Genomic DNA, 27,181 nt, shown 5'->3' with positions numbered 1-27,181 from the left:
TATATGTATGTGTGTATATTTTTTTTTTTAATTAAAATCTTGTGGTCTGGGTGTGAATGTGTTCTCCTACCTCCTGTAATTCTGTCAGTGGAAAAGCATTGGAAACTCCTGGCTCGGCACTCCTCGTAAGAAGCAATCTTCGCTCTATCTAGGTTTGTTATCTTCCAAGTTTCGATTTACAGTCATACAGTCCTGTTATAAACCCCAAGTCATCATTGCTCTAAAGGAACACTGCAACTGTACAGAGTTCAGCCAATTTTTAAATTAATGGAAAGTAACCCCTTCCAGAATCTTTGCAACTTTCATTGTTGAAAAGGTAAATGTTTTTCTTTTTTCATTAAGGAACAGGAAACTTGTAGCAGTATGTGAAGTAGTACAGCTGACTATTCACAAATGTGTAAACAGTAAACATAAGGCATTTTGTCATCTTTTTTATGATAATGTTGGATGCAAACACACAGAAATTTTTAGTGGTAAAGAAACCTGCTGTAAAGTGTTACCTTTTTTAAACATTGTATTTTCTTTAAGTAATTTAGAATACATTCAGTTCTGGTGCTTATGCTTGACCTTGTTTTTTAAATGAATGTGGACTTGGTCACTTGCAGCTTCTCTGCTGATAATGTGCAGCTTCCATAGGAATTCAGTTGCTTGCATGAGCTCTCCTTAGTTTTCTTAGTACTGACTGATCTCTGACTTTCTTTTGCTCACCTCTGGTCCTCTTGTTTTTCAGTACACATATTGATGGATGAGCTAGAATACAGAGACATTAAATGTGGTACAAGACCAGCCTTCAGTCATAATCTGCATTAGCTTATCCCTCTCATCCCATAACAGCAGATATCTCCCAATATTCTCACTTCAGTTCTTAAACATTTTCTTAATCTGTATTTGCTTCACTTACGCATTTTTAATAAGGGGTGTGGTCTCTCTAAAGCTACTTTCCTATGGTAATTTGAAGCGCATGTATAACCGAACCAGTAAGATTGTACTTGCTTGACTCAGGTTTTTCTGAGGTGGTGGTTTGTTTTTTTTTTTAACTCCAAGCATCTTGCACTTTACCTGCTATTGTTGGATGCCCTTTTTGTTGAGTTATTAAAGATTGATTCTTCTGAAGTTTCCCCTTTTGTTCAAATAAGCTTATCACTTAACCACACTGACTTTTGAGTTGGTTTTCATTTCCATTTTTGTTTGTGGTGTGCATTCCTTTTGTGATTGCTTGGAAAGCTACAAAAGCATCCTTGTTGTATATAAATGCTGGTCACAGTTGTGGGTTTTTGTTGGTTTTAGTTTTTTTTCTGAAGGGAGTCAGCACTGCCTTCTAACTGCTGTTAGTTACGTCTCATCCCAGTGAGGTATATGTGATAAAGCATTCCCTTTGTTCCCAAGTACTGGTTCATCTCCTCGTTGTTAACAATGTTGTTTCCCGTATAGGTTATTGGCAACCTTTGCTTTTAACTGCTCCATTGGCTAAACCTCATAAAGGTTTAGGTAAAACAGTCTTTCAAATCACAGCCTCCTTCCACAATGTTTTCAAATAATGTGTAATACCGTAACTAATGGGGATCTTCGAGGTGCTTTGCAGAAGTCTCCCCCATGTAAATGCCAGAAGCACCAGTGCAGTAAAATCATCTCACTCAGTAAGATGTATGTGGGGGTGAGGATCCCCCAAATATATCTCTTCCAACATCAACAAGCCATTCTGACACTGCACCCCACAACCGTAGCTCTCATTTTTACTTGTCACGTAAACCAGGCTATGGTCAATTTTCAGCTACGCTGGAAAGGATATAGCTCGCTTCAGTGTACGACCAAGGCTTGCGGTACAGTGACCAACCCATACCTTCGGCCCTAATTACTTGCTGCAGACCTGAAGTGCCCTAGCTGTGTGGCCCAGCTGCTAGCTTCCAGGGCCACGCTGCTTCTGGCTTATCTTCCGCCTGTCCCTCTGATTCTTCACATTTGTAGCTGTACAGTGCCACGGGTTCAGTAGCCGGGTTGTTCTGTACCCATTTTGCACTAAAGATTTTTTCAAAATAACTCTAGAAAGTTCAAACGCCATCTTAGTTGAACTGGTATCTTCTTACTGCTTGTAGAGTTATGGTACAGGCAAGATCCTGCTGGCTAGATATTTGGGGGTTTGTTTTCTTCACTGTAGGCAGGGCTTAGAAGCATCTTTCTGATGGCTCATGTTAGCACCCATCTGACCTAGGTGAGCACCAGGAATAAACCACCGAAGGAGAATTTGGCCACACCTGACTTCTCTACTCACGTCAGACCTGGTTTTCTCATGTTTTCAAATAGTTGAGTTATATAGACTTAAATAACCTTTTAAAGTAATTTCATTGCAGTATCTTGTGTAACAAAGCTTGTAGATTATAAGATTATTTGGCTTTTATGCCAAAGGTTTTCTTATCTAGCCTATAAAAATGCAACCTTTGCCTCAGTCATCCCTGATTTGTGATGAATACCTGTTAATTCCTTTTTCTTAAAATTTAACTCTCAGTGTTTGCGGTGGGTTTTTGGATGGCTGATCTAAATGCAATTTGTGCTTCATGGTTTTTCTCAAATGGCTGACTTGATTTAGTTAAGTAGATGTAGTCCTTGTGGAGGTATTCTTTGTTCAGAATATACCTTTATTTGGATTAAATTTAATAAGGAGCTATCACAACTGGAATAAAAGTGCTCTATTTCAGCCATAGTACATAACCTTGTTGTAGGTGGTTGTTCCGAGGCTGTTTGTCGTACTTTTTGTAGACAAAATCTAAACCACAGCCTTTGAACTCAGTATCAAAAGGCCTTTGAAGATATTTTGGGGTTTTGTTTTCTTGTAAGGGTCTCTTAATCCCAGTAGGGGCTTTTCTTTGGTTTTTGTGGTTTTTTTCTGTAGAGTGGGGTTTCCTATTGACTTTATAGTCACTCCTGTTTATCAAGAGCCCATCTGTACAAAGTCCTGCTTCTGTCATCCCCTAACTCAGAGCATGGATTTATCAATACTGTCTCAATCTGTAAGTCACATAAAATACATTTCAAATATTGTACATTGTCACTAGTTGTTCTTTCCACTCTTCTTTATAATACCGAAAGATGTGAAACTTCATCTGACAACAAGGAAAGTTCAGGCATTTTTTGAAGCATAATTTTCATTGTCCAAGTGCCTTGTAGTGTTGTGTTGTTTGTTTGGTTGGTTTGTTTTCAGTGGCATTCTTTGTGTCTTCTCTGAACTCTTCCTGCTCCCTAGAGCTTGATCCTTTTTCAGACTGTCTTTTACCACCAGGCATTTCACAACATGCCAAACCTCCTGACCATTGCTATGGTGGGTAGGTATTATTTCCCCATGTCCTAGTAGTCCAGAAATGTCGGCTAACGGGCAGAGCTACCATGACATTTTGTGGGCGGGTGCTCCTGTCAGGTATGGTGCCCTCCCTGAGAGCTTGGAAGCAAAGCAGACGGCCAGGTAAGTGAACAGGGGATGTAGGTCTTGTGCTTAAGTTCTCACATACCTATACAGCATGCTTGGAGTAAGCACTGCTTGGGAAGTGTGATACTTTAAGATTGTGATTGTGTCTTTAAATACTGAGTAGTCTGTGAGAAACCTTACGGACACCCAAAGGGTGTTTCAGCTTTATAGATGAAACTAATAGCATTATGGAATGTCAAAAGAAGACAAGTTATTTAAAATTACAGATGTAAAGTTTGCTTAAACGTGAATATCTTAATTGCCAGGGATGTGTATTTTTCACTGTTTGAATAGATTGTAATGTGTGAAGAATATAATTGAATCTTACACATATAACTCTTGTAAAATTAGTTCATTATCTCTTTGAAGTGCTTGAAGCAATTTAATTGATAAAATGACATTCCTATCATACACAAAACACTTATGTTTGAATCCCTAGAAATAACTATTTTCTGGACAGTAGCTGGTATATATTTTCAGGTTAAGATCTAATCTAATGTCAGAAAAATTTAGCTAAACCTGTGATTTAATGTTTGAGGAACTTGAGTGGTTTTTTTAGGTTGAAACTGCCAGCAAGGTAGTCTGGAGGAGCTGATTCCCCAGGTATGCTACATAAAGGATAAATCTGGCTGTTAGCATTCCAGCCTGATTTCAGCCCTCAAGTTCTGATTTGCAGCCAGAGCACCGTGTTTTGTGATCATGCTTCAAGCAGAGCTAGAATGGAAGGTCCTTAAAACCCCTGTTTTTAAACACAGTAAGAAAAAAATGGCACCAAGTCAATGTGTGCACTGTACACCTTAAGCTTTGGGCCTGTAACCCATTTGATAGAGAGAAGCGTTCAGCTGGAGAAGATGTCTTTGAACTGCAGAAGTCAAGTATTTAAAGATGGTAGCCAAAGATGACACAAATTTTCATTATAATATAGGTGTTTGCTTCAGCAACCTGCCCATAGTTAGTAAGTTGGATAATTAAACTTTTTTTAAAGAAACCTGAGTAGGCAGTCTTATGCAGATGTAGTTTTCTTTGTTTTGCTTGAACTGTTTTGGTGAGAACAGCCTTACATTGGTTTGCTCTAGAGCTTGCACAGGGAATTTGGATATTGGTTTGGGGAATTGTTCTTGGGACATCTGCTATGTACACTTGAAGCTGGTGGGCTCTGTGTTGAGCGTTTACTCTGAAATCATGAAGCTGTAGCATGCCAATAGGATGAAGAATGGAAATAAAGTTAAACAGAGTTCCCAGGTGATACAATCAAATCATAGAAGCACCAACTTAAAGTCCAGTCCCAGTCAAGAAAAAAAGTAAAATTTTTCATATACTTGCTGTAACTTACTAAAGTGGCAACAGTGCAAATCAAGGAGTTTCTATTCTCTGTGCCTTACAGTGAATGAATCTTCTAATGATTTGTTACATGTACTTTTTCTCGGAGTCCGTTTAATACAGTTTTTTGTAAGGGGGTTGTGTATGTGTGTTCATATTCCCATTAGTTAGAAAGACATGTAAAATGGAATGTATTTTTGACTGTTCCACAGTAAGGGCTGGGGGGGTGGTGGTGGTTTTGTTTTGTTTTGCTTAGGGTTTTTTTCACCTTTAAATGTGATGATATCCTGAAGAGAGTTTTCTGTGAGTGGCAGTGTGATTTACTTTTTTGGAAGTTCTGCGTGGAACTGGGAAATGACGTGTTATCATTTGTGGAGCGAGACATTTGTTAATAGCTAGAACTCAATCTAAAAGTCAGGTTTTGTCTTTGGGTCTGACATTGCCACGCTTAAGCATTCTGCTTTTGAGTGTCTGTGGAATTGGAACAGAATAGGTTTGTGCCCCATTAAATGCCTGCGTTGCAGTGCTTTGTTTGAAGTAAAGGCAGAAAACTTGCAATGACAAGCTTGGGTTTTATTTGATTGTCCTTTAAAGCTTCGTACAAGTAAAGATAATGGAAAGATCTGAAAATCGCCCTTTTTGTTATTTGAATGTGTCCTTGCAGCATTGGAAACACAACCATAACAGTGTTGTGCTGGTATAGGAGAATGGAAAAGTTCAGTGGAGCGGTCTAGTTCATTGTCCAAACTGAGTGAAATACTAAATATAAATGGCATTTGAGAGGAAAAAGAAAACTGTATTTTAAAAACCCTTTAATACACAGTTTTAGCCATACAGGTAAGGGAAACTTTCAAATATTTTGTTTTGGAAGTGGCAGAGGTACATTTAAAAAACCAGGACAATAAGGAAGAAGTGGTAAAACTATCCCTTTTCCAATTCCTTGTGATATTAGAAAAAAAAATGCTAAGGCGATTTGGAGTAAGAAATAACAGCAAGAAACTTGTAATGAACTCATGCTCTAACCTATAAATCTGGGTTTTTGAGAAAAAGTCAAACGTGACTTTCACACCTTTTTGAGTTTTGTTTTGACGTATGATGGTGCTTTACTCGGCTGTAGGAACAGTTTACCCTTATGGAATGAATAGACTTGTGCATAGACTTTTCGTTATGACGTAAGAAAACTTCCGATAGCTTCACCTTTGGGAATGCCTTAAGCTGATTTATGTATCCTGTAACTTAAACATTCGTAGTATGAAATTTATGTCATTTTGTATTCTTTTTGTTTAATATGGAATTACAGGTTTTGTGTGGAGTTTGCTTTTTATGCATTAGGAGATAAAATTTTGCAGGTTTAAGTTGTTAATATTTAGAGTGTACTTGTTTCAAATGATACATTACTCAAAGTAAATTTCTGGGTAGATTTGCTATCAGTAGCTTAAAAATGCTGTTGAATCCAGCATAACATTGTACGTTCATATGACCAGTTTCCACGTATTACACACTTACAGGCGGCAACTTTTCATGCTGCTTTTATACTGAACATGAACTTTTTCAAAGATTGGAAAAAAGTCCATCTAGCAAACTTTGTGGGGAGGTACAAACCTCAGGTAGATTTTAACAGCACTACTGACAGTAACAGGTTTTTAAGCTGGTTTTGATGTAACCAGGGCTTGAGAAACCTACTCTGCTCATGGTGAAAGAGACGCTTGGGTGAAGGCCATTGTCAATGCCTTCTTGAGTCTGGATGGCTTTTATTTGAACTATATGATTATAGCCTTCAAAACTTCAGTCAAATAGAAGGAGCTACCTCCACTTTGGTAGTGGCAGACAACTTCGTGCTTTCTGTAGCTATTAGGCTTGGCCAAAGGGTGGGCGAGTGAAAACTGACCCGGCATGTTGGTGCTCAGGGCTGCTCCTAAAGTCCTAGCCAGTGTCTTTCCCAGTTAATCAAAGCAAAGTCATCAGGGGGGTGGAAGAGCTGACCATGAAGATTACTCTAGGGGAAAGGTTTGTCACAGAAGCAAGGAATAAGATAGGGAAGACAGTCTTTCCAACTGAAAATTGAAGGCGCCTAGAAAAGGGGAAATCACCTAAATACTGCATAGAATGTGAATGGATAAATAATAATAGTCCAGAAGAGTTGGGAGTTACTCTAGGCTTTAACATATAAACATGATTTCTCTTGTGCTTTGTAGTGATGTTTTGAGCTCTTACTGAAGTTTTTCTTAATGTAGGTTACACACTACAAGCAATATCCACCTAATACAAGCAAAGTATATTCCTACTTTGAATGTCGTGAAAAGAAGACTGAAAATTCCAAACTAAGGAAAGTGAAATATGAAGAAACTGTTTTTTATGGTTTGCAGTACATTCTGAATAAATACTTAAAAGGTAACTATCTCAAATTCCAGTAAAATTTTACCTGTAAATAAATGTCTTAATTTTTCTCAAGCCTGGAGTCTTACAGTTGAAATAATTCAAGGTTATCTTGGTACAGTGTAGGTAGTGACATGCATAAGATCTTATTTATGTGATTCTGAAAATGAGATGTCCACCCTCATAAAATGGTATTGACTTCTTAGTTCAGACACCTCTCTACTAAGTTTATTTATGCCAATGGTTTATTAAAAATGAAGAGGTGTTCATATCCCAACTTCTGTGGGCTGAATTGAAATGAATGGAAATAGAGGAAGACTGTGCATAGATTCTCAAGAAGGTAGAAGATTTGAGGGAAAATACATTTTGCATTTTGAACATAAACTTTAGTTTGTTTTTGCTGGTATATTTACTGTGTAAACTAATAATGATTTTAATTTCCCTTAAATTTTGGTTGCCGTTCAGGTTAGATCATTGGATATGGCAGCTACATGTGAAAGTGTTTTTAATATTGACGATTTTAAGAGTAACACTTGAAAATTCCTTGGTGGCATTTAAGATTTTGTTTGCTTTTTTGCATTACATGCAAATATCACCTGTTCTGACCTGAATGTGAGTTGCCTTCTGCCAAGTTTTAGAAGGAAAACTTCAGTCATATGACTTACATATCTTTGTCTTGATCCAGAATCCATAAATATTTCTGCCAATTCCGCCAAAGATTGGAATTCCACTATTATCAAAACACTTGATAATCTTGTTTCTTTTCTCTTTAGTAATCTGAGGATTGTTTTCTAATGTTTCCAGTAGATGACTGGTCCTACAGCAGTAGCAATGCTTATTGAAATAACGTGGTTAGTCTGTCAGTTCCTATCGCAAGGTGGTCAGTCAAAGACTGGTTGTGAGGCCTCTCCATGGGGATTCTCCCTGGAGCAGCATAGCTTAACCCTTGTGCTAGTCTGGTTATGTCTTGTTGCGCCAGCTTGCAGGATCACCACATTGTGCCTTGGGAAAAGCACTGCTACTAAAACTCTTGACAGGTTTTTGACTGTCATAAAAGAGTAATAATCTCAAATTGTTCCTGAATCACCTGCAAACCACAAGTGTATTTTATCCTGTTGGTTTCTTGAGCATCCTAATCCGTATAATAAATGAAAGTAAAATTTGGTTTTAACATAGCTAGTATACTGCATTTGACGTGTTCTCCATGTCTTTGTTACAGGCAAAGTGACTTTTCTGTGTCTGAACCTTTTTGTTACTTATTTTACAAATCGATGAATTTCGTAAGTTTGTAAGCTTTCATCTGTTTCTGAAACCACAGGTAAAGTGGTGACCAAAGAGAAAATCAAGGAAGCCAAAGAAGTATATAGGGAGCATTTTCAAGATGATGTCTTCAACGAAAAGGGATGGAACTATATTCTGGAGGTAAACATTTGTGAAAATAGTATGAGATCATCATGAAGGATTTATGAATCAACTGTAGAATAAATACAGCGGTCTCTCCTAACCAAGATTGTAAAGACCGGATAAATTTAGCTTTTTATGTTTAGTGTACAGGGAGTACCAGCTGTCAAAGAATAATCATATAATTGTAATTCCTTAGAGAAAAGTATTTTTCATCCTTTCAGCTGCCAAATACAGCTTTGCAGGTAATAAGGATTTATGGCTGCCGTCAGCCAGCTAGTATAAGTGGGGGCCTGTTGGCAAGCGTCCATATGTAATACAGTGCTTAGTGGTTGCTTGCATCATTTACGTTGCTTTCTGTAACTAATCATAACAATTTTTATTCTAATGCAGAAAGCATTACAACTTCTTGCATGTGTAAATAGTTCCAGAAAATACATGTTTTGTTCAATTGTTTCCTGAATTTTTCAGAGATACTTGAGTTGAACTTCATTATGAAACACAAGACTTGAGCACTTCTGACACACAAATCCTTCCAAATTAAGTCTTTCCTCAATTATCCTCTTTCCCTTTTGTTTAAAAAGGTGTCAGTCTTTAAGTAATTGCAAACATCTCATCTCTGTAAAAGCAGCAGTTTCAGACTAATAGCATTCATCAGAGCTGTTCTAATCTCTGCAGATTAATTAAATGCTAATTTTCATTGTGGGTTCTAGTGAATGGGTATTTTTGGCATTTGAAAACAAAATTTTTAGTTCTTTGCATTTATTTTTCCCTGGATACCCTGCCTGTATGTATTTTATGGTGGCATCTGTCTGAATATATCTAGACATCACCTTGCAACCAGGGTGGGCCATAAGCTGTGCAAGAGAAAAGTGAATTTCAAGAAAATGTTGCAAATGGCAGCAAGGTACATAAAACCGCTGCTTTCTAAGAGGGAGTTACGGAGAGGGTTGTAGAGGGCTTGCATCCATTTCAAGTAACTACAGATGTGAATTCAATCCATATTTGTGTTTAAGCTACATTGTGAACTGCTCTCATCTGTATTTAAAGTAATCTTGATCCCTCTTTGGCTAAACTGAATTAATACGCTTTTAATGTTGTATGTCTGTCCACACTAAGTTTTAACGTGGTTTAACGCATTCCGTTCAACTTCTGGTTTAGTCAAAAGAGGCCTTCTTGCATACCCCCTGTATACATTGTTTATTCCTTTGTCAGATTTTCTTGTTAAAACTTTGCATATATATAAACAAGTACGACTTCCACTTCTTGATCTTGGATGCAGACGGCTCTCAAACTGGAACTGTATGTACGCTCCGGGTCTTGTATGCCTATATGCACACGGAGATCCTGCCTCTGGTCACTGAGTTTCTGTATATATTCACATACCTACCACTGTTTGCTCTCTGGCTCTGTTACCTAATATGTAGTCTTAGGTAAAGTGGAGTGAGCAGTGGCTGTAGGAGTGAAGTGGCAAAATGAATATGAAAGGTATGTGCATTAATTTGTACTGAGAGTAAATGAATGAGTAAATACTGATAGGGTGAAGGGGTAGAAGGACTGCCTGGAGAACAAGGGAGTGGTGTAAAGGATGGAAATTGGCAGGCATTGATGATGAGTGATAGAGATGTAAGCCCTAAATTGTACAAGTTGATTCTACCTACAAATTTTGAAAAGGGTTATAATATAGTGCTATGGCATGACCATATTTCTTTTTTCCATGGACAAAATCAACACCTATAGCAACTTTGAAATCTGTTCTGTGTTTTCACTTAACTATACTTTTGTCTTCATTGAATCACTAATAAATTATTTTGAGCCTTTTTGAAGGTTTCATTGTCCTTTGTTAATCCAGAACAGACATCCCCAAGTCTGACAACTAAACCTGGCGTGATGTATAAACACAATTTGCTTCCCCATATTACACTTTCGAAGAAACTTTAAACTGTGGTGTACGAGAGACTTCTGATGTGTTTTGGGCACTGGACAATACATTTTGATGTTGCTTACGAATCTGTGTAATCTCTCTGAATTGATGCAATTTTTGTTGCCATTAAAGAATATCTTATGAGAAGCTTTCTATCAAAAAATATTAATATACAAAACATCTTAAGCGTTATCACTTTAGCTTGTAGAGCTCTTTCAGAAAGTTGTAATTACTCTAAAAGAGTTGCTGTTTGCAACTTACACTTTTTCAAAAGGCATATTTCACACAATGTTTAGTCCTTCAGGGATGAAAGACTGAATTTGACAAAAGAATGACACTTCAAGATTAGATTCCATGTTTAGTGAATAATTGAGATGATAAAATACTCTTTAAAATAGATGTTAAATCAATCCTGCTCTAATAAATTAACAAACACACATATATACGAAGCAAAACTAGAGATTTTTTGAAGGCCTAGATAATAGCTAAACTTTTTTTTAGCTTGCTTCATGTTGAAAGCACTGAAGAAAATGGAGTAGCAAATATTTCTTGTTCTGTGTGTGGAACTTACATATTTTTATAGAATATTTAAGCCTTCCTGACTCAGTTTGCACAAGGAATACAACTGATAACCATCATTTGGTTTGATAAAGTGACTATTTTTAGGTTATAGGATTTTTCTCCTGTTTTGATAAATGTGGAATCTTTTATTTATTTGGGCTGTTGAGTGTGCAAACAAACCAAATTATTTTTAGGGTTGAAAGAAATGAAGAAGAAAGCTTTATCAATAAACGCATAGCCTGACTTTTATCCATTGTAGTCAAATAAAAGATAGGTAGGTCCTAATCTTTTCTGTTGTCTAACAATATTACTGGTTTTTACACAGAAATATGATGGCCATCTTCCTATAGAAATAAAGGCTGTTCCTGAGGGCTCTGTAATTCCCAGAGGAAATGTTCTTTTCACAGTAGAAAACACAGATCCAGAGTGCTACTGGCTCACAAATTGGATTGAGGTCAGTTTTGGAAAGTTAACATGTTTTTTCTAAGTAAATATTAATGCACTTAAATTAAAGGCTGAATCCCTTATTGGTTTAAGGGGAATCTCTGGCAGCTTTCATTTTCTGCTTTAAGCCTGGATCCTTTTTTTTAGTCCTCTTACACAGACCTTTTCCCCCTAGCTGGCAAGAGATTGTAATAATTTTACAGGAAATTCACAACATTACTTTCATCCACGAGGAGAGGAGGAGGGGGACAATTGTGTGTCTGTCGTTTCGGAGTGATAACTCCTGAGATGGTTAATACCTGGCCTACCTTATAAAGGTATTATAAAGGGTAATTACTTTAGCCTTAAAGCAAACAGTTGAAAGCATCAGTGCTTTCTGAATGGGTGACGAAAATAAATGGACCTTTTTGTGTCTGATTAAATGCCAAGTGGGGATTTTTAAGTCCTAAGCAAAGATACACCTAATAATGTGATGGGTTTTGTTTTAGACTATTCTTGTGCAGTCATGGTATCCAATCACAGTGGCTACAAACTCTAGAGAGCAGAAAAAGATTTTGGCCAAATATTTGCTAGAGACTTCTGGCAGCTTAGAAGGACTGGAGTATAAACTGCATGACTTCGGCTACAGAGGAGTTTCTTCACAAGAGGTAATACTACTTGTCTAATAATTTGAGAAGTCTAATTGTCCTTAACTATAAAGGATTTTATCATGTATCTGTTAACAACTGTGTCCCTGTTCAGTAGTGAAATTGTGAATGCATAGAGCCCTGTGTTTGGACTGATGGTGGAGGGGGGAGATCTGGGGTGGGGGGTGGATATGTGTCTGAACTGTGAGCACTAGACTGGGAGAGATTTTTCTATATGGGAGCTGTCTTCCCTGTGTAAATGCAGAAAGAAGGTATCAGTGAAACAGCAACTGAGTCAAGAGTTTTGCTGTTACAAACTAGTGCTAGTCAGTGACTGGATTTAGGCTTCTATATTTGGCGTGGCAACTGAAAGCTGTTATCTTTTTCAGACTGCAGGAATAGGAGCTTCAGCTCATTTGGTGAACTTCAAAGGAACAGACACTGTAGCAGGAATTGCATTAATTAAAAAGTACTATGGTACAAAAGATCCGGTTCCAGGATATTCTGTTCCAGCTGCTGAACATAGGTAAGATATTGGGCTATTAAAGCCTTTTTAAAAATAGCTTAACAAAATGCATTTTTTTCTTCTCCATCTTTGTATCCAGAAATATTAAGCTGTTTCGCTTACATCATACGGTATTAGCCATGACTGATCTAGCTGTTGAGACTGAAGCTCAATACTGATGCCTCTGTGTTCTAGGAGCACAACAGTGGCATGGTTGTTCTTAACTATAAATGTGGTTTTAAATGTTTTTAACTATAACCTTCCTATCAGTGTCTAAGTAAATTTGGATGATTCTTTTTAGAATGGACTTGAAGGCTTACAGGTTGAAGTAGACACTGAGGATTCACATTATGAACTTTCAACTTCATTTTAAATATAAAATCATAAAATGAGAAACCATGTAAGTTGCAATTCTGGACTCTCCAAGATAATATTCTCCCTCCAGAAGAGGCAATTGCTCTAAAGCTTCCCTTCAGTGTAACTAATTCATCCAATGATGAATCCTTGATCTCTCACTAAGAATTGTGAATGAGTTTTTGAGAGTAAGGAACTGATCTCAAACAGACATTTGAGATGAACAGCTCTCATTTTTTATATCCAAATCCTGTACAAGGTCAGGAGTGAATGCAAATCCTTGGATTTCACTTGCATGTCTGCATACTGAAATGAGCAGAATATAAAGGAAGGGACGGTGGTGGTTTCTTATCAAGTACAAAATGTAGTGCTTTTAACTAGTGAATAGTGGAAAGGCTTACATGAATAGCCCTCACAGACTAGCGATCATCTTTAAAGGAATACTGCTTCATACAACTTTCTGGACCATTGCTGTAGTGCTGTTCTAGAACTCCTGTTTGATCAGTAGAAGTGACAAATTTAGTCTGAAATGTCTTCACTTAGCTTAGCTTAATGCTACAGTTAAATCCAAAAATGATGGCCCAAGCAACTTTGTAGTGAAAACAAACACGTGGAGTCAGAGAACAAGCATCTTTTGCACAGCGTATTGAGAGCAGACAGCTTAAACTGCCCTAGTTAAAGTTTGCATTGCCAAATGCAGCCTGCAGTCACCCTCTCCAAGTTAATACACAAAAAGGGTCTCGTGCAAGAGACCCAAATTTTTCCAGAATTATTCTACTGTTCCACAACCTCCAATGTGAGGTGGTGTTATGAGTGTGGTGCTTGCCTGTGGCATGCCATGGGGGTTGTTCCTCAGACTGCCCCAACCTCTTTGAAATGCATTTTGTTTTGTCTCTTCACTACTGTGATCTGGGGCTTGTCCGCATGGTAGTTAACGCTAGCATTTTATGGTAAAAATTCAATGCCTGCTAGCTCTTACTGCACACCTGTGCTTTGCACAAGAGCATTTTTAGGTGTTCACGCAGAAGTTAATGAAGTCAGTTATGTCAGCTGGTCTGTGACAGCCACATACAGAATAGCTACTGCAGGTTAACTGGCATTCAATAACTTATTACCTCTCTTAGCAACTCTGTTTTATGTGCTTGCCTGTACCCTTGTACCAAGGGTAATGCCCTGAGGTTCCTCTAGAAGAATGTTTGTATGAGTGAGCATAATGGTTTTAAATCACTATCAAAAAAGAAAATAAACTGTGTTTTCTTCTATGATTTTTCTAACATGCTGCTAGTTCTCTACTTCCCATTTTTTAGTCTTAAGTTGCCAGAGCAGATATTCTGTTATTGCCTCTGTAGTTCCCTAACTATCTGAATTTCAGATTTAAAAGAGAAACTGTCTTACAAACATTTAAAAAAAAAAAACCAACAAAAAAATCACATTTGCATGTGAAAGAAGTTTCATGTGTCAAGTTGTCCAAGTTGCCAAAGATAAATCCAGGGTGCTGTTTATTTAGTATATAGTATATTTACTATCCATGCAACACAGAGCTGATAAGCACATCGTTTTTGCTGGTTTGTAATCATATTGTCTATCGTTATCTTGAACTGTTGCTGGTAGGAATACAGAATGTGTGATTTAACATATAAATGCTGCTCTAATATGGCTTTTTCAATTGACTTTACAGTACCATAACAGCTTGGGGGAAAGATCATGAAAAAGATGCTTTTGAACACATAGTGACACAGTTTTCTTCAGTGCCTGTATCTGTGGTTAGTGACAGCTACGACATTTACAATGCTTGTGAAAAAATATGGGGTGATGACTTAAGGCATATAATTGAAGCCCGAAGTCCAGAGGCACCACTTATTATTAGACCAGATTCTGGGAATCCCCTTGACACTGTTTTAAAGGTAATCCTTTCTTTAAATCATTTGTATACAAGATTGGGAAGGGCAATTGTTTGTTTTGTAATGTAAGAAACATAATGCTCTAACTTGGTATGCATAGTATATAGTTGATGCTGGATAATTTGGAGTTATGAAAAATGTAAACATTTACCTCATCTCAATACAGATATGTAAACTGTTTTGCAGTCTGATTAGTTTAATCTTTTTCACCAAACCCATTCTTGCATACCATTCTTGAAGCTTTTACAACAGTTACCAGTTTTGCTGGTCTAATGATGCTGGAATGATTCTGTAAGGAGAAACTTTGATCACTTAATAACAAATAAAATGGGAAACAACTTGAGTATTAATAAATGCCAGGCCAATAAGACTTATCACCAAGTTTAGGTATCTTGGCATCCTGTATTAATGTAATTCACTGTTTTATGCTACAAATACAAAAGGGAGAAGAGTGCTAAACTGGTAAGATGGGCATTTAAATCAGTGGCACATGACCTCCAAGTTGAAAAATGCTTCTTGCCTCGTAGCTCTTTAGAGAGCATAATGATTGTTGCAGTTCTATAGTAAGAGCTGTTGATACCTCTGAATTTGAGTAGCTGGCAGCGCTGCTTTAATAAGAAAGTAGGGGAGATTTTAGTTATGTTGATACTCTATCAAATTAGATCCATACAGCTTTAACACTTTTTCTTTTCTTTGGGACAAGTGACATATCACAAATAAGAACTTTGATTCATCTTTATCAGAGCTGATAAGAAAAACTCCTAACTGAAGTGTTTCATTTTAATTATTGGTGGCTAACAAAATTGCAGAAAACTGAAAGCCTCTTCCACCATCTTAAGGGAGGTCAAAAGAAGAACAGAATCTTCAGTTGACACATTTAATAGCAAAAACTCGCAGCAACCAAAGAAAGAAAGGAGGGAAGCATGGTTCTGATAAGCTCTGGGATGCAAGTTCATAAAGGCTATATGGTCTGTGACTGCTTTAATCTAATGGCTTCCACCACAATGGCTGGCATGCTTTTTGTTTGTGTGCCTACAGATTTAGAGCAGGATATGTGGATATATTTATGGATTTTTTCTTTTTTTTTTTTTTCCAGAGAGAGCATGACTCAAATGTGGAAATTGTGTTTCTTTATTGGAATGGCAGGTTTTTATTTTTATTTTGAACTGTCTCCCTTCTCTTTTCAATAGGTCTTAGACATCTTAGGAAAGAAGTTTCCCATTACAGAGAACTCAAAAGGCTACAAGTTGCTGCCACCGTATCTCAGAGTTATTCAAGGGGATGGTGTGGATATCAACACGTTGCAAGAGGTAGGAGATCTGTTCATGTGTCAGGGCAACGCTGGCAATGTTGATATCTAATCTGGACTCTGTTATGACTAGTCAGATACTACAGCAGAGACTGCTGACCCCACCCTGCCCTTCATTCTGGACACTGGCAGTGATATCCTAATGCGTGAAACAAATTCATTAGAACTCCACAGGGAATTATTAAGATGCATAAAAAAACTAAAAGACACTTCCTAATCCCCTGTTGTAACCCTTCTCCTCCCACTGTTTCTCCTTTTGTTTGCTTTCATCCTGCTTGTCAAGTCTAATTCAATCAAAATCTGGCAGTGTTTGGTCCTTTCATTGATATCTAAGGCACACTGCATGATTGCTATGCTACAGCAATAGTAGTAATTAACTGGTTTTACTCATAGTTATGTACCATCTGAAGTGTGCTTGCACTCAAATATTGAAGGTGTAGTTTTGAAGGAGACTCTTTAAAAACAAGGGTAAGGGAGGCGAGTTCATTGATACAGCAACTAGTGGAATAAGGATTGGTGAAAGCACAGAAAATATGTAAAACAGATTAGACTGTAGTCTGAGTCAAAAGTTCAATTTCATCAAGACAAAAATTGGTTATTTAGTAGATGCTGCATGCTTGAATCTAGCTATAAATTTGCCACTATTGACTAGATGTAGATACTAGGTAATACAATGTGGTTACAAAGGTACAGACTGCAGTAACTACAGATGGTGAGGGGCATGTAAAAGGCGGAGGAGTTGACTTTATCAGGTTTGTCTTGGATCATTTATCTTCTGCTGTATTAGAGTTCAAAAACTGAAATAAGTTGGATAAACTTAAGATTAATTTTACTTGATTTTATTGATGCTTGTCTTAGCTTTCTAGATTGACGCCTTCTTAGATTCTTCTTAACAAAGTTGACTTTTGGTGCTCCCCAAAATTAGGAGTAAGAGAGACATCAGGCTTGGTTTTTAGTTAGTCGGAAACTATCTGTGTATCTAACATGGGCACATAATGTGAACCTCAATGACAGAACTCAAATTTGTCACTCAGATCCTTAGAGAGCAGTTAATATTGAGATTGCTACCTGATATGCCAACTGTAGTGCAGTCACACACTAGTTTTGTTCCTCCTCCAATAACCTTTAAAGCAAATTTTATTTTATGTTATTTTTTGTCCCATGTGGCTTTTTGAGAATATACAGCTGTGCTAATGTGCTTTAACAGAACACAAGCATGAGAAGTTAATAGCTGGAAAGAAAGTCTTATCATTAGATACTAGGGAAAGAGACTGTCTTTTTTTTTTTAAATAAACTTCTGCTTGTTCTCAACAGCCATTTAACAGGACTGATGCCTGTGTTAGGCAAAGTATGTTGTGCTTGAGATTTTCATGAGTCATGACAGGAGAGAAACTGGGCTGTTAATTCTTTCTTTTAAGGAACTCAAAGGTTCTTTTCTGTAAGTTATACTGGACAAAATTCAAGGATGCTCATATAGCATCGATTGTAATCGAAATTTTAAAACTAGTATTTAAAATCTTTACATTAGAGGAAAAAATGCACTGCTGTCCAAGTTCTAAATAAAGCAGGAAAATAATTCCAGCAGCTAATGGGAGAGGATAAGAGGCAGAAGGAGCAATTCTTTGTTCATATGATCTGCCTGTTTAGATATTTTCCTCATCAAACTGTAACTGATTATGAGGAAAAGTCTACCTGTAATACGTAGTAGAAGAGAGTTGGAGATCCAGTTGCACAAGGCATACAGAGCAGACAGAACTCACTGCTGCCTCGTGGCCCCCCCTCATCTCTTCCTGACTCTAATCTTGCTGCACACCTCATGTCAGCTTTGGTCATTGAACCGCTGGTCATTAAACTCATTTAGCCCACACATGTAGCAGCAAACTAACTCAGCCAAAAGTGATCAATTTTATGGTTTAGTGAATTAAACTGGCCCAAAAAAGGGGCCAGTACTCACCAGCACAATACAGGAGAGAAAATACTGTTGTTTTGAGCTGGGAGAAGCAGGCAGGAAGGAAGGAGACACTTCTCATTTGACAGCAGCAAGTTGTGTTGGGGCAAAAAGACCATGATCTTGCAGCCTAATTTTAGTCATGTTTAAATTTCATGGATCTTTTTCTCCTCTTACGTCAGCAAAACCAAGGTTACCATGCTGACTTTTGGAAGACTGAGTAATAGCTCGCCGTTTAAAAAAAAGAAGAAAGAAAAAAAAAAAAAAAAACCCACCCCAAAACCAACCCTAAAGTATAATTCGTCCTTTTCAAAAGGGAGTTTACATGGAGAAATCTGAATGTATTGTTGTGGCCATCTTTTTTTCCCCCCTATGACAGCCTATGCAAGTGATTATTCTAATTACTCCATATCAGTCTTAGGGTCTAGCCATGATTTATATTATGAATCAGATGAAAGGTAATGGGTAGAATAGGAAAATCTAGAATGAGTAATGACCGGTTAGTCTCATTTAACTATCCAAACTAGCTGAAACAACAATATAGAAAACAACTCAGTATAAACTGGATTTTAAAATTCTTTGTTTTAATAGGGGATGCTGGTAGAACAGGTAAGGAACGTTTTCTGACTTTCTCCTAGCATTTTCACTTTTTAAAATCATTCCAATCTGCTAACTCCACAATATACTACACTTTCAAAGGATTTTCTTTGAACATTCAATTTCCAGATGTCTTTTATACAAAGAAAATCCTCTAATCTGGAGTCACAGTTGATATATTAATCATGCTCATGGTGGTCAGAGGAAGCTGGTCAAAACCTTGACACCTGAACTGTTCTCACTGTATAGGTTTTAAAGTCTGAGACAAGAAATTCTTCTGTATCGTGTTCCTTTGGGGGAGGCTTCAGCTGCTTCACATCTCCCCCTTTTCTTTTTCCCTATTACTGCTGCTGTTTGCTATCTCTTCCCCATACCTAAGGAAGCTGTTATCTGGGCCTCTGCTACGGGTCACTGGTAGAGTCAGAGCTGTCTTTCAGCTTAGTCTCAGTTTCCCTCCCCTTCCACCCCTCACCAGCCAAAGATCAGTCTGAGTAAGGAAATCCCTTGGGAGAGAGTGGGAAGGTGGAAGCCAGTGCTTCACCCAGGGTAGGTGAGGAATTGTGCCTGAGGCACAACATGAACAAACCATCTGTAAGTGAGAGCAAGAACACTAGTTGAAAGGGGGTTCACATTTCTTCTCGCCCAGGGAGGAAGGTTAGGCGGCCATGGCCCAGCTATACTATACTTGTACTAGCATCTGTTAACCTACAAGTATCAGTGAACATGAAGTCTAAGCATCATGTGCCTTGGTGAGATGTTGTTTATACTGGGTAGTTTGTGCTACATCTTGCAGACATGTTCAAGTGAGTTCAGTGTCAGACCTGATCTATAAAACTGGGTAAGGAAAGGAGTAGAATATGTTGGCTCAGGCTTGGCCAACAGTTCATATGGCTTCAGGCTTGGTCAGCGTCTGGACAGAACTTGATCAGAATCCAGGTGGAGTTTACCTACGTTTGCCTTTTCAAAACACAGTGTAGATAAGCAGAGTCTGTATCCAGGCCCAGTCAAGTCTGTTTTCTTATGATACTATTTGGCCTTATGCTTCAGGAGAGGGTACACAAAATCCCTTTTTTTTTTTTTTACCCCTTTTTACCCTTTTTACCCTTTTTTTTACCCCTTTTACCCTTTTTTACCCTTCCTTTGTCATCTTCAGTTACTTCTGAGATGCTTAAGGGAGAATTTAATTAATTTCAATCTTTTATCTTCCCTGGGTACGCCTTTTAACTGCTTCCAGGAGAACCTAATCACCTGAAAATATGGATTCCTTTTGTGCACCCTCACTGTCTGAAAGGATATGATGGCTACTGCTAAAAATCCACAGGAGTGTCACATATTGACATCCTGTATTTTTTCAGGATACAAAGCTTCCAAAAGGTTCCCTTAAGTGAAAGTGTCATGGTGGTAGGGCCTGAGATTTGTTTCGCTTGGCCTCTTGGATGAGGCTGAATAAGCTGGTACTGTTAGAATGATGGAAACTCACTGATGAGATCTTTACTGGGGAAATCTCTGCTAAAAATGTAGAGGGAAGGTGTTCAGAGCGTACCCTCAAAGGTTATGGCTCTGTAGTCTGCCTCGCCTGTTGGCTGGCCTCTGTCAGGCATTCAGATTTTGGGAGTATGTGAAGAGACAGTCTGCATGTGACTAGATGGATAAACAAAATACTAGTATGCACTTTTGTTTACATTAATTAGCCATTTGTCACTGTCTGAAATTGGAATTGTCTCTTTTCCCCCCCTTTTTTTTTTTCCTTACGAAACTTCAATTTTGCCTTAGCTGCCCCTTAAAGTGTCTTGGCATCAGTAGGTCCTGAAACAGTCCTGTTCAGTGTTACTCTGGCATTTTCTTTTGATGCAGAAGGCTGAGACTGCACAAAAGATTACCAGACTTCTGATGTTAATTTTTGAAACCTGCACTGTTCCCCATAGATTATGTCCTTCCATTCTGCTTCTCACCTTCCTTTTTTCTGGATGGATGGGATTTTGTTATTGCACCCACTCTAAAGTTTTCTCACCCACTTTTGTTAGTAAAATGGTTAGGAGATAGGAGTTCAAACACTCTCTTACTGGGGCTATAACCATCATTTCAGGCTGTCATAAGGGTAACAGGTCAGAGAAACAAATCTTGGCCACATATGAGCATGACTAAACAAGCACTCATTACTCCAGGCTAGAGGATGTCATGTATGTCTGGATAGAATGAGAGTGGGGGGAAAAGATATAGTAAGTTTTAACTTGACTGTTGATAGCAGTGCAGTTCACATTGATCTGTATCTGCCCGAGAAGGTGGCAAAGCAAACTTTTTGAGCAGCTTTATGTATTTCCATTTCCATCTTCAAAATTGCTAATCTAATTCTAGTCAATGTGATTTTCAGGAGAACTGCTTTGTTGAAGTCATTGGCCAAAGTGGGTAATAACTTTCTGGAGCTGATGAACAAGATGACTGCTTTGTTTCAGGATACGTGCTATCCTTTGAGGTCTTCCCATAATTCTGAGAAATGGGAAGGCTCTGAAATACTCCCATTAAGTCTTTTATTTTCTTTAGAGCTCTGATTGTCTGAGCATTGCATTACTGTACTACCCTAGTTTGGAAAATATATATGCTGGCATGATAACAGTTTTACAGCAAAAACTTTCTATAATTATGCCATGCTGGAATCACAAATAAAAATGCAAACAGCGTGCCGAGTATTGACAGAATTGTTACGTACATATCCTGGAAACTGAATGTTAGTTGGTTTAATTGTCTGTAAAAGCATCTTGTTTAAGTAGTATAATATTTTTATGGAAAAATGGCACAGCCTAGAAGTATGCTCCATCATAATTTTCTTTTTCTTTTTAGATTGTGGAGGGAATGAAGAAGAAGAAATGGAGTATTGAGAATATTGCCTTTGGATCTGGTGGAGCTCTGTTACAGAAACTAACCAGAGATCTCTTAAATTGTTCCTTCAAATGTAGTTACGTGGTGACCAATGGTCTCGGGGTATGTCTTTGTACACCTTCTACCATTATGTTTTCAATAGAGGTCTCTGCACTTGAAAACCTGTTTGATGTTTCCTGTTACACTACCATTGTCCGCATTAGGTACACAAGCCCCAGAAAGCCCTTTCCTTTTAAAAAAATACTCTTTTCATTTTAGGTAAACGTCTTCAAGGATCCGGTTGCTGATCCGAACAAAAGGTCAAAGAAAGGCAGACTGTCATTGCATAGGACACCTGCAGGAGATTATGTGACGCTTGAAGAAGGCAAGGGAGATCTTGAAGAGTATGGACAGGTATGAATTTTCAAAATGTATTACACCATTCTTCATGCAAAGATAGACTGAGAAAAAGCAGGTTATAACTTAATTTCAGAATTTATTTTTTTATTGTCTTTTTGTTCAACTCTCGTCTTACTACCTCAGAAGTGTCCCCAGTGCCAAATTCAGTAACAGCAGAATGTTAGAATGCCAGTAGAATGTTCAGGCTTTACAATTAGAGATCTTTCTCTTTTGTTTGTCTTCAGAAACAAAAGAACATAGCTGCTTTTTCCCAAAACTAATGCCTCAGTGTTGTAGGATATATGCTTGCCAAGCAGTTTTGTATTGGCTATATTGCATAATTTGAGTAGTGACCTGAGTTGGAGGTGTGAGAGGGACAGACATAATGAAAATTTGTTTCTACTTCCCCATTGAGATTTTTAAATAGTTCCTTCAGGTGTTAATGCTCTGTATGTGGAGTACTTGACCAGTTTTCAACGATGTAAATTTAAACCAGGAATTTGGTTTCCCTGTTAATTCTTTACAATTGCAAAATGAAATGCTACTTCAGTAAAATAAGCACGAATTTTATCGCAATCTCAGGCTTTCAGTTTGATATCTCTTATGTTTTCCGTGTGCAAGCAATGAAATATTTAACTGCATGTTGAGTCTCTTCCTGAATTAAGAGGATTGAAAATAATTTATCAAATTGCTCTTCAGCCTTGGGAGGCTGGAAGTTTCTTGAGTTTTCTGGCATACAGAAGCACATTTCTGTGCTACTAGACAGAGGGGTGCTACTGTGCAGACGGATGCTACTAGGCATACTGTTTTATGCAACAATAAGCATAAAACTGAGATCTTTGAGAAATTTCAAGACAGAAAACAAACTGTTATATACACTGTAGATAATGTGGTCTGGATGCAAAGATCTAATTAAAAAGACTTTCAAAGTTTATATATACACATATACATGCATATGTTTGTGATGAACATTCATATATATAGAGAGAGAGAGAGAGAGGGAGGCACCCAGTGGTCAGAAATGTCTTCAAAACAAATTGCAAGACTTTGGCTCTGAAATTAGGCGATATATAGTTCCTTCATTTTTGACAGGTGAAATAATTCATTGAGAAATTTTCTGTCCTGGGATATTAGAGAGGGTTATTTTTGTGGTACAAGTTCTGGGGCTCCCTGGGGAATGACAGGGAAATGTACTCTTTCGTGGGCCCATTTCCCTACAGCCACAGGTCCTTCCAGTAGGTCATCAAGCATAGCGACTACTCAACGTCGGTTTTGTGCTAACTTTTCTGTACAAAGCTGTGCTTATTGCTCTTTCAGTGTGCTGTTTGCAAGCACTTCTTGATACACTCTTTTACAAAATACATGTGCAAAGGGGATGGCGAAGAAAGATTATTTTTTAAAATTTTTTTTTTTCATAGTTGCTCTAGAGGAAATAAAGACTTCACTTAAACCTCTGTAATTGAATTGTATTTAACTGGTTGAGCATTTCCTTTCTTACTAGCTGCTCTAGCAGGGTATGTTTAGCATGTGTGGGTTTGGCTTTGCCAGATGTGGACAACTCACTTTAGGAACGAGTCAGCACAAAGCTGCTGTCTGTGCACAAGGTGGCCTAAATCCTTTCTTCTGTCTAACCATTAGCAAAAGGTGTCAGAAGAAGCTGTAAAGATGTAGTATCTTGACAGTCTAAAGCTCTAGTCTTAACCAGGTTTGATTTGGGTGCTTGCTTTTGAGTTTGCATAACCTATGTTGTTTGTTCATTTGCCAAATCACTCTTGCTAAAACAGCGGTGTTTCTTGCAGGATCTCCTTCATACAGTATTTAAGAATGGAAAGGTAACGAAGTCATATTCATTTGATGAAGTAAGACAAAATGCCAGGCTGAAGAACAGTGAATTAGAAGTGGCGTCTCACTAAGTTTCATTCCATGTCTGTGTATGTGTGTGTGTAACAAGTACGTACTGCATAGCTACTGGGTTTATTGTACAGATCTGTGTGTTTGTGTTTTATGACATTGTAGCCAAATTATTTGTTGGTTTATGGACATACTGCCCTATCTTTTGCCAGTCTTTAGAAAAGATGAAATCAGGAAATGGTACTTACATTGTGAAACATATTTAATGCTAAAGTGTGCTTTTTAGGGCCCTTTGCCGGTAGTGATTCAATCTGGTATTGATCTTTTCACAAATGAGACAGAGCTGAGAAACTTTTTTATATATAACAGAATATCACAAAATGGATTTACATAAAATTATCATGATTGCTTTATGTTTATATTTAACTTGTATTTTTGTACAAACAAGATTGTGTAAAATATATTTAAAGTTTCAATAATTAAGTCTTTCCAACTTTTCATGATTTTTATGAGCACAGACTTTCAAGAAAATATTTGGTGGGGGGGGAAATCCATTGCCTTTTGTCCATTAATCAGCAAATAAAACATGGCCTTAAAGTTTGTTGTGACATTGTACCATTTGACAACTGAATCAGGACTTGTATCTCCTTAAGATCCCATAGAATTGCTGACCTCACCGTTTCTTGTAGTTGTCTGTATTAGTAAATCTGCATTGAAGAAAATTACTGGTCTTACTAGAAGGCTTAGGTACTACAGACCTTGCTGGCACGGTAAGGTATGTAAATGAAATGCCAAATTTGAAAGGATTCTCTACTGCAACTTAACTTGCCAAGTCTATCCCACTTGGCATATGCACCTCAATATTTTAAGAGTAAAGTTTTTAAGAGATCTCCTCTTCCACTATAGAATATATGTGTAAAATACTGAAATATGGAAGCGGTGTATTTTAAAGTAATTACACTTCTGGGTTTATTTTTCATATACTGTAAGTGACATGACTTTAAAGCAAAATACTGGACTGGGTAGTGCACTTTTTTACTTTTTTGTATTTTTTTCATTGATTTGCCTTTTGTCAGACTGGATGTTAAATTGTAAAAATGTTTAACTATTTTTTTTAACAACTTTAATAAAACTTTATGCTAGCCAAACTCCTACATGAATGGCAGACCTGTTTCCCCTTCTCGCCCTGTCTCATTGGGGTGAGGAGGGGCTTTTATTTTGCAGAGGGTAATTGTAAAACAATATGTTTGAGAGATACTTTTGAACTGTCTGTGCTTGGTTGTATTTGCTCTCTGCATATGCTTGATTTGAATATCTGCTGGAAAACTGTTGAGGATTTTATTTGAGAAGCTATGTAGTAACCTCTGAAATGTTTGGTAGTACTGTAGGATGGCTCTCGCTAGAAAAGTACCTCCCTTACTTAAAAACAAAAAACAACAGCAAAAGCAAATGGCTCCTGTGTTATGCTGGTGATCAACTATCAGCCAGTGGCTTAATATACTGATGTAATTAATGCTTCTAATTAGTAAATGATGTTACAGAAAAATGTTAAGGGTCCTCTAAAATAATTTAAGCCTACAAAATTTTGTAAAACATGCTTTTAAAGGAAGATTGAAAAGCCATACTTCATTGTTCTTACTCTCTCGCCAAAAAGGGCCACATCAAAGCACCCATAATATTTCCAGGGTTTGTGGTTAAGACGTTTATGCCCAGTCTCAATAGTTCTTGTTAATAAAAACTTGTTTTCCACTTGTAGTGTATGTAATTATACATTAAGTGATGTATTGTTTCAAAAATAGTGCTTTAGTAAGACTCTAAATGCTGACCTTTCACACTGAGGAACTGCTTTCCTTTGCTACTAATGACATTGTTTGTATTAGGCCAGGAAACATTTTAAATCTGGACCTAGGATCAGTAGCAGGTAAATAGTACAGAGCCTATTTCACTCCTCCACATGTGTACTAGGGAATTTTATGATGTATGGTTTAAAAAACAATAAAGTAAATGCTGCTTTCATTCTGTACCAATAAAAATTTTGATAACTATTGACTACCCATAACTGATATTTTTGTACTTGAGAACTGAGGATATACTGTGGAAGCACTGTTTTCTTGTGTACCATGAAATACATTAGTAATTGTTCAGTATTGTCTAAAACTTTTAGCTTATTAGTTGGAGACTTGAAGCAAATTGTCTACTTGTGCATGTCACTTTCAGAAAGTTGTCACATCACTCATTTTAGTAAATGTTAATATCTTTAAAAGAAAAAAAAAAAAGAAAAAAACCACCTGGTGCTATTCAGACCTGAATACATGTGTGTCTGTTCGGCAGTTTGACATTCTGGGCATCAAGGAGTTGACAGAAATTACTGCAGTGCTTGAACCATACAATATCCTAATTCTTCCACGTGAAAGCAAACAGCATGTTTAAGTTTGCTTTAAATTACTAGATTTGTAGTCATGGATATATTTTAATTATCCCCATTTCATAATATAATACAGTATTTGTATTTAAAAATAGGTATTGGGAGTTTTGTGTTAATACTCTTATTTGTAACCATATTTAGCATAAGAAATGGATTTTATAAGACTATTTTTTTCTTGAGCTGCATGATTATGAAAAGATGCTTTTTTGGTACTTTGAAAGATCTGAGGAGAGAACAGAAGAGTACTTAACTGTTTAGTTTGCCAAAATCAAAACAAAGCTTAAACAGTTTTTTCTTATAGGTTTTTACATTCCTTCTTAACCTGTTTAGTGAAGAATAAATATTCCTCACTTAAATCCTCTGTTAAAGTAATTTTAATGTACTTGGCATCAAATACCAGTATGTAATACACATGGAAATAAAGTTTAGTTCTGGCAGTGAAAATAATAGCTATTTGACTGTGTCTTAAAGTTGTGATGTTGGGCATCAGATTTCATTCCTGTGCTCTTTGTTGCCAAACACAGACTGGAGCATAGCTGTGCTGTCATTACAGTCCTCTGTAGGAGAGCTGCTCGGTTGGCTTGCACGTTGCTTGTGGTTAAGGGATTGAATTTACAGTCAGCTCAATTCTAGAGAAGAGAAGAGGGTGTTTTTTAGGGTGTGAGCGCATCTGTGCTTCAGCATCTTGCGTGTTTGTGCTTAAAAATGAAGCACTTGTAATTGAATTTGATGTAAGGAATTATCCTCTATTTACATAGTATCTGCGCTTAGCTGCTCAAGGCAGGAACTGCGAGGAGGCATTTGAGCAATGGTAATTGCATCTCTACCTGGTAATGTATTGGGTTTTTTGTCCATGAGAGCCCCATCAGGGTCCTGTAGGCGCGCACCTTCTCTGTGAAATTTGTAAATGAGTGAAAGATACTCCTC

The 27,181-nt window shown here is 37.4% G+C and overlaps 1 protein-coding gene across 1 annotated transcript in view; it reads left to right on the top strand.

The window, feature by feature from the left end:
- NAMPT (nicotinamide phosphoribosyltransferase) overlaps positions 1-26,683 on the top strand; it is a 32,846-nt gene extending 6,163 nt beyond the window's left edge. Inside the window, exons 2-11 of the mRNA XM_059816219.1 lie at positions 7,012-7,168; positions 8,472-8,575; positions 11,365-11,493; positions 11,972-12,130; positions 12,499-12,635; positions 14,647-14,872; positions 16,060-16,179; positions 21,562-21,702; positions 21,859-21,993; positions 23,778-26,683. Of these exons, the coding sequence (XP_059672202.1) occupies positions 7,012-7,168; positions 8,472-8,575; positions 11,365-11,493; positions 11,972-12,130; positions 12,499-12,635; positions 14,647-14,872; positions 16,060-16,179; positions 21,562-21,702; positions 21,859-21,993; positions 23,778-23,891 (1,422 nt within the window). The 3' untranslated portion in view covers positions 23,892-26,683. The remainder of the gene's footprint in view (positions 1-7,011; positions 7,169-8,471; positions 8,576-11,364; positions 11,494-11,971; positions 12,131-12,498; positions 12,636-14,646; positions 14,873-16,059; positions 16,180-21,561; positions 21,703-21,858; positions 21,994-23,777) is intronic.
- The last annotated feature ends 498 nt before the right edge of the window (positions 26,684-27,181 follow it).

Source organism: Gavia stellata, chromosome 4 (genome assembly GCF_030936135.1).
Source record: "Gavia stellata isolate bGavSte3 chromosome 4, bGavSte3.hap2, whole genome shotgun sequence".
NCBI classification, from domain to species: Eukaryota; Metazoa; Chordata; class Aves; order Gaviiformes; family Gaviidae; genus Gavia; species Gavia stellata.
This window is presented reverse-complemented; position numbering and strand designations above follow the sequence as displayed.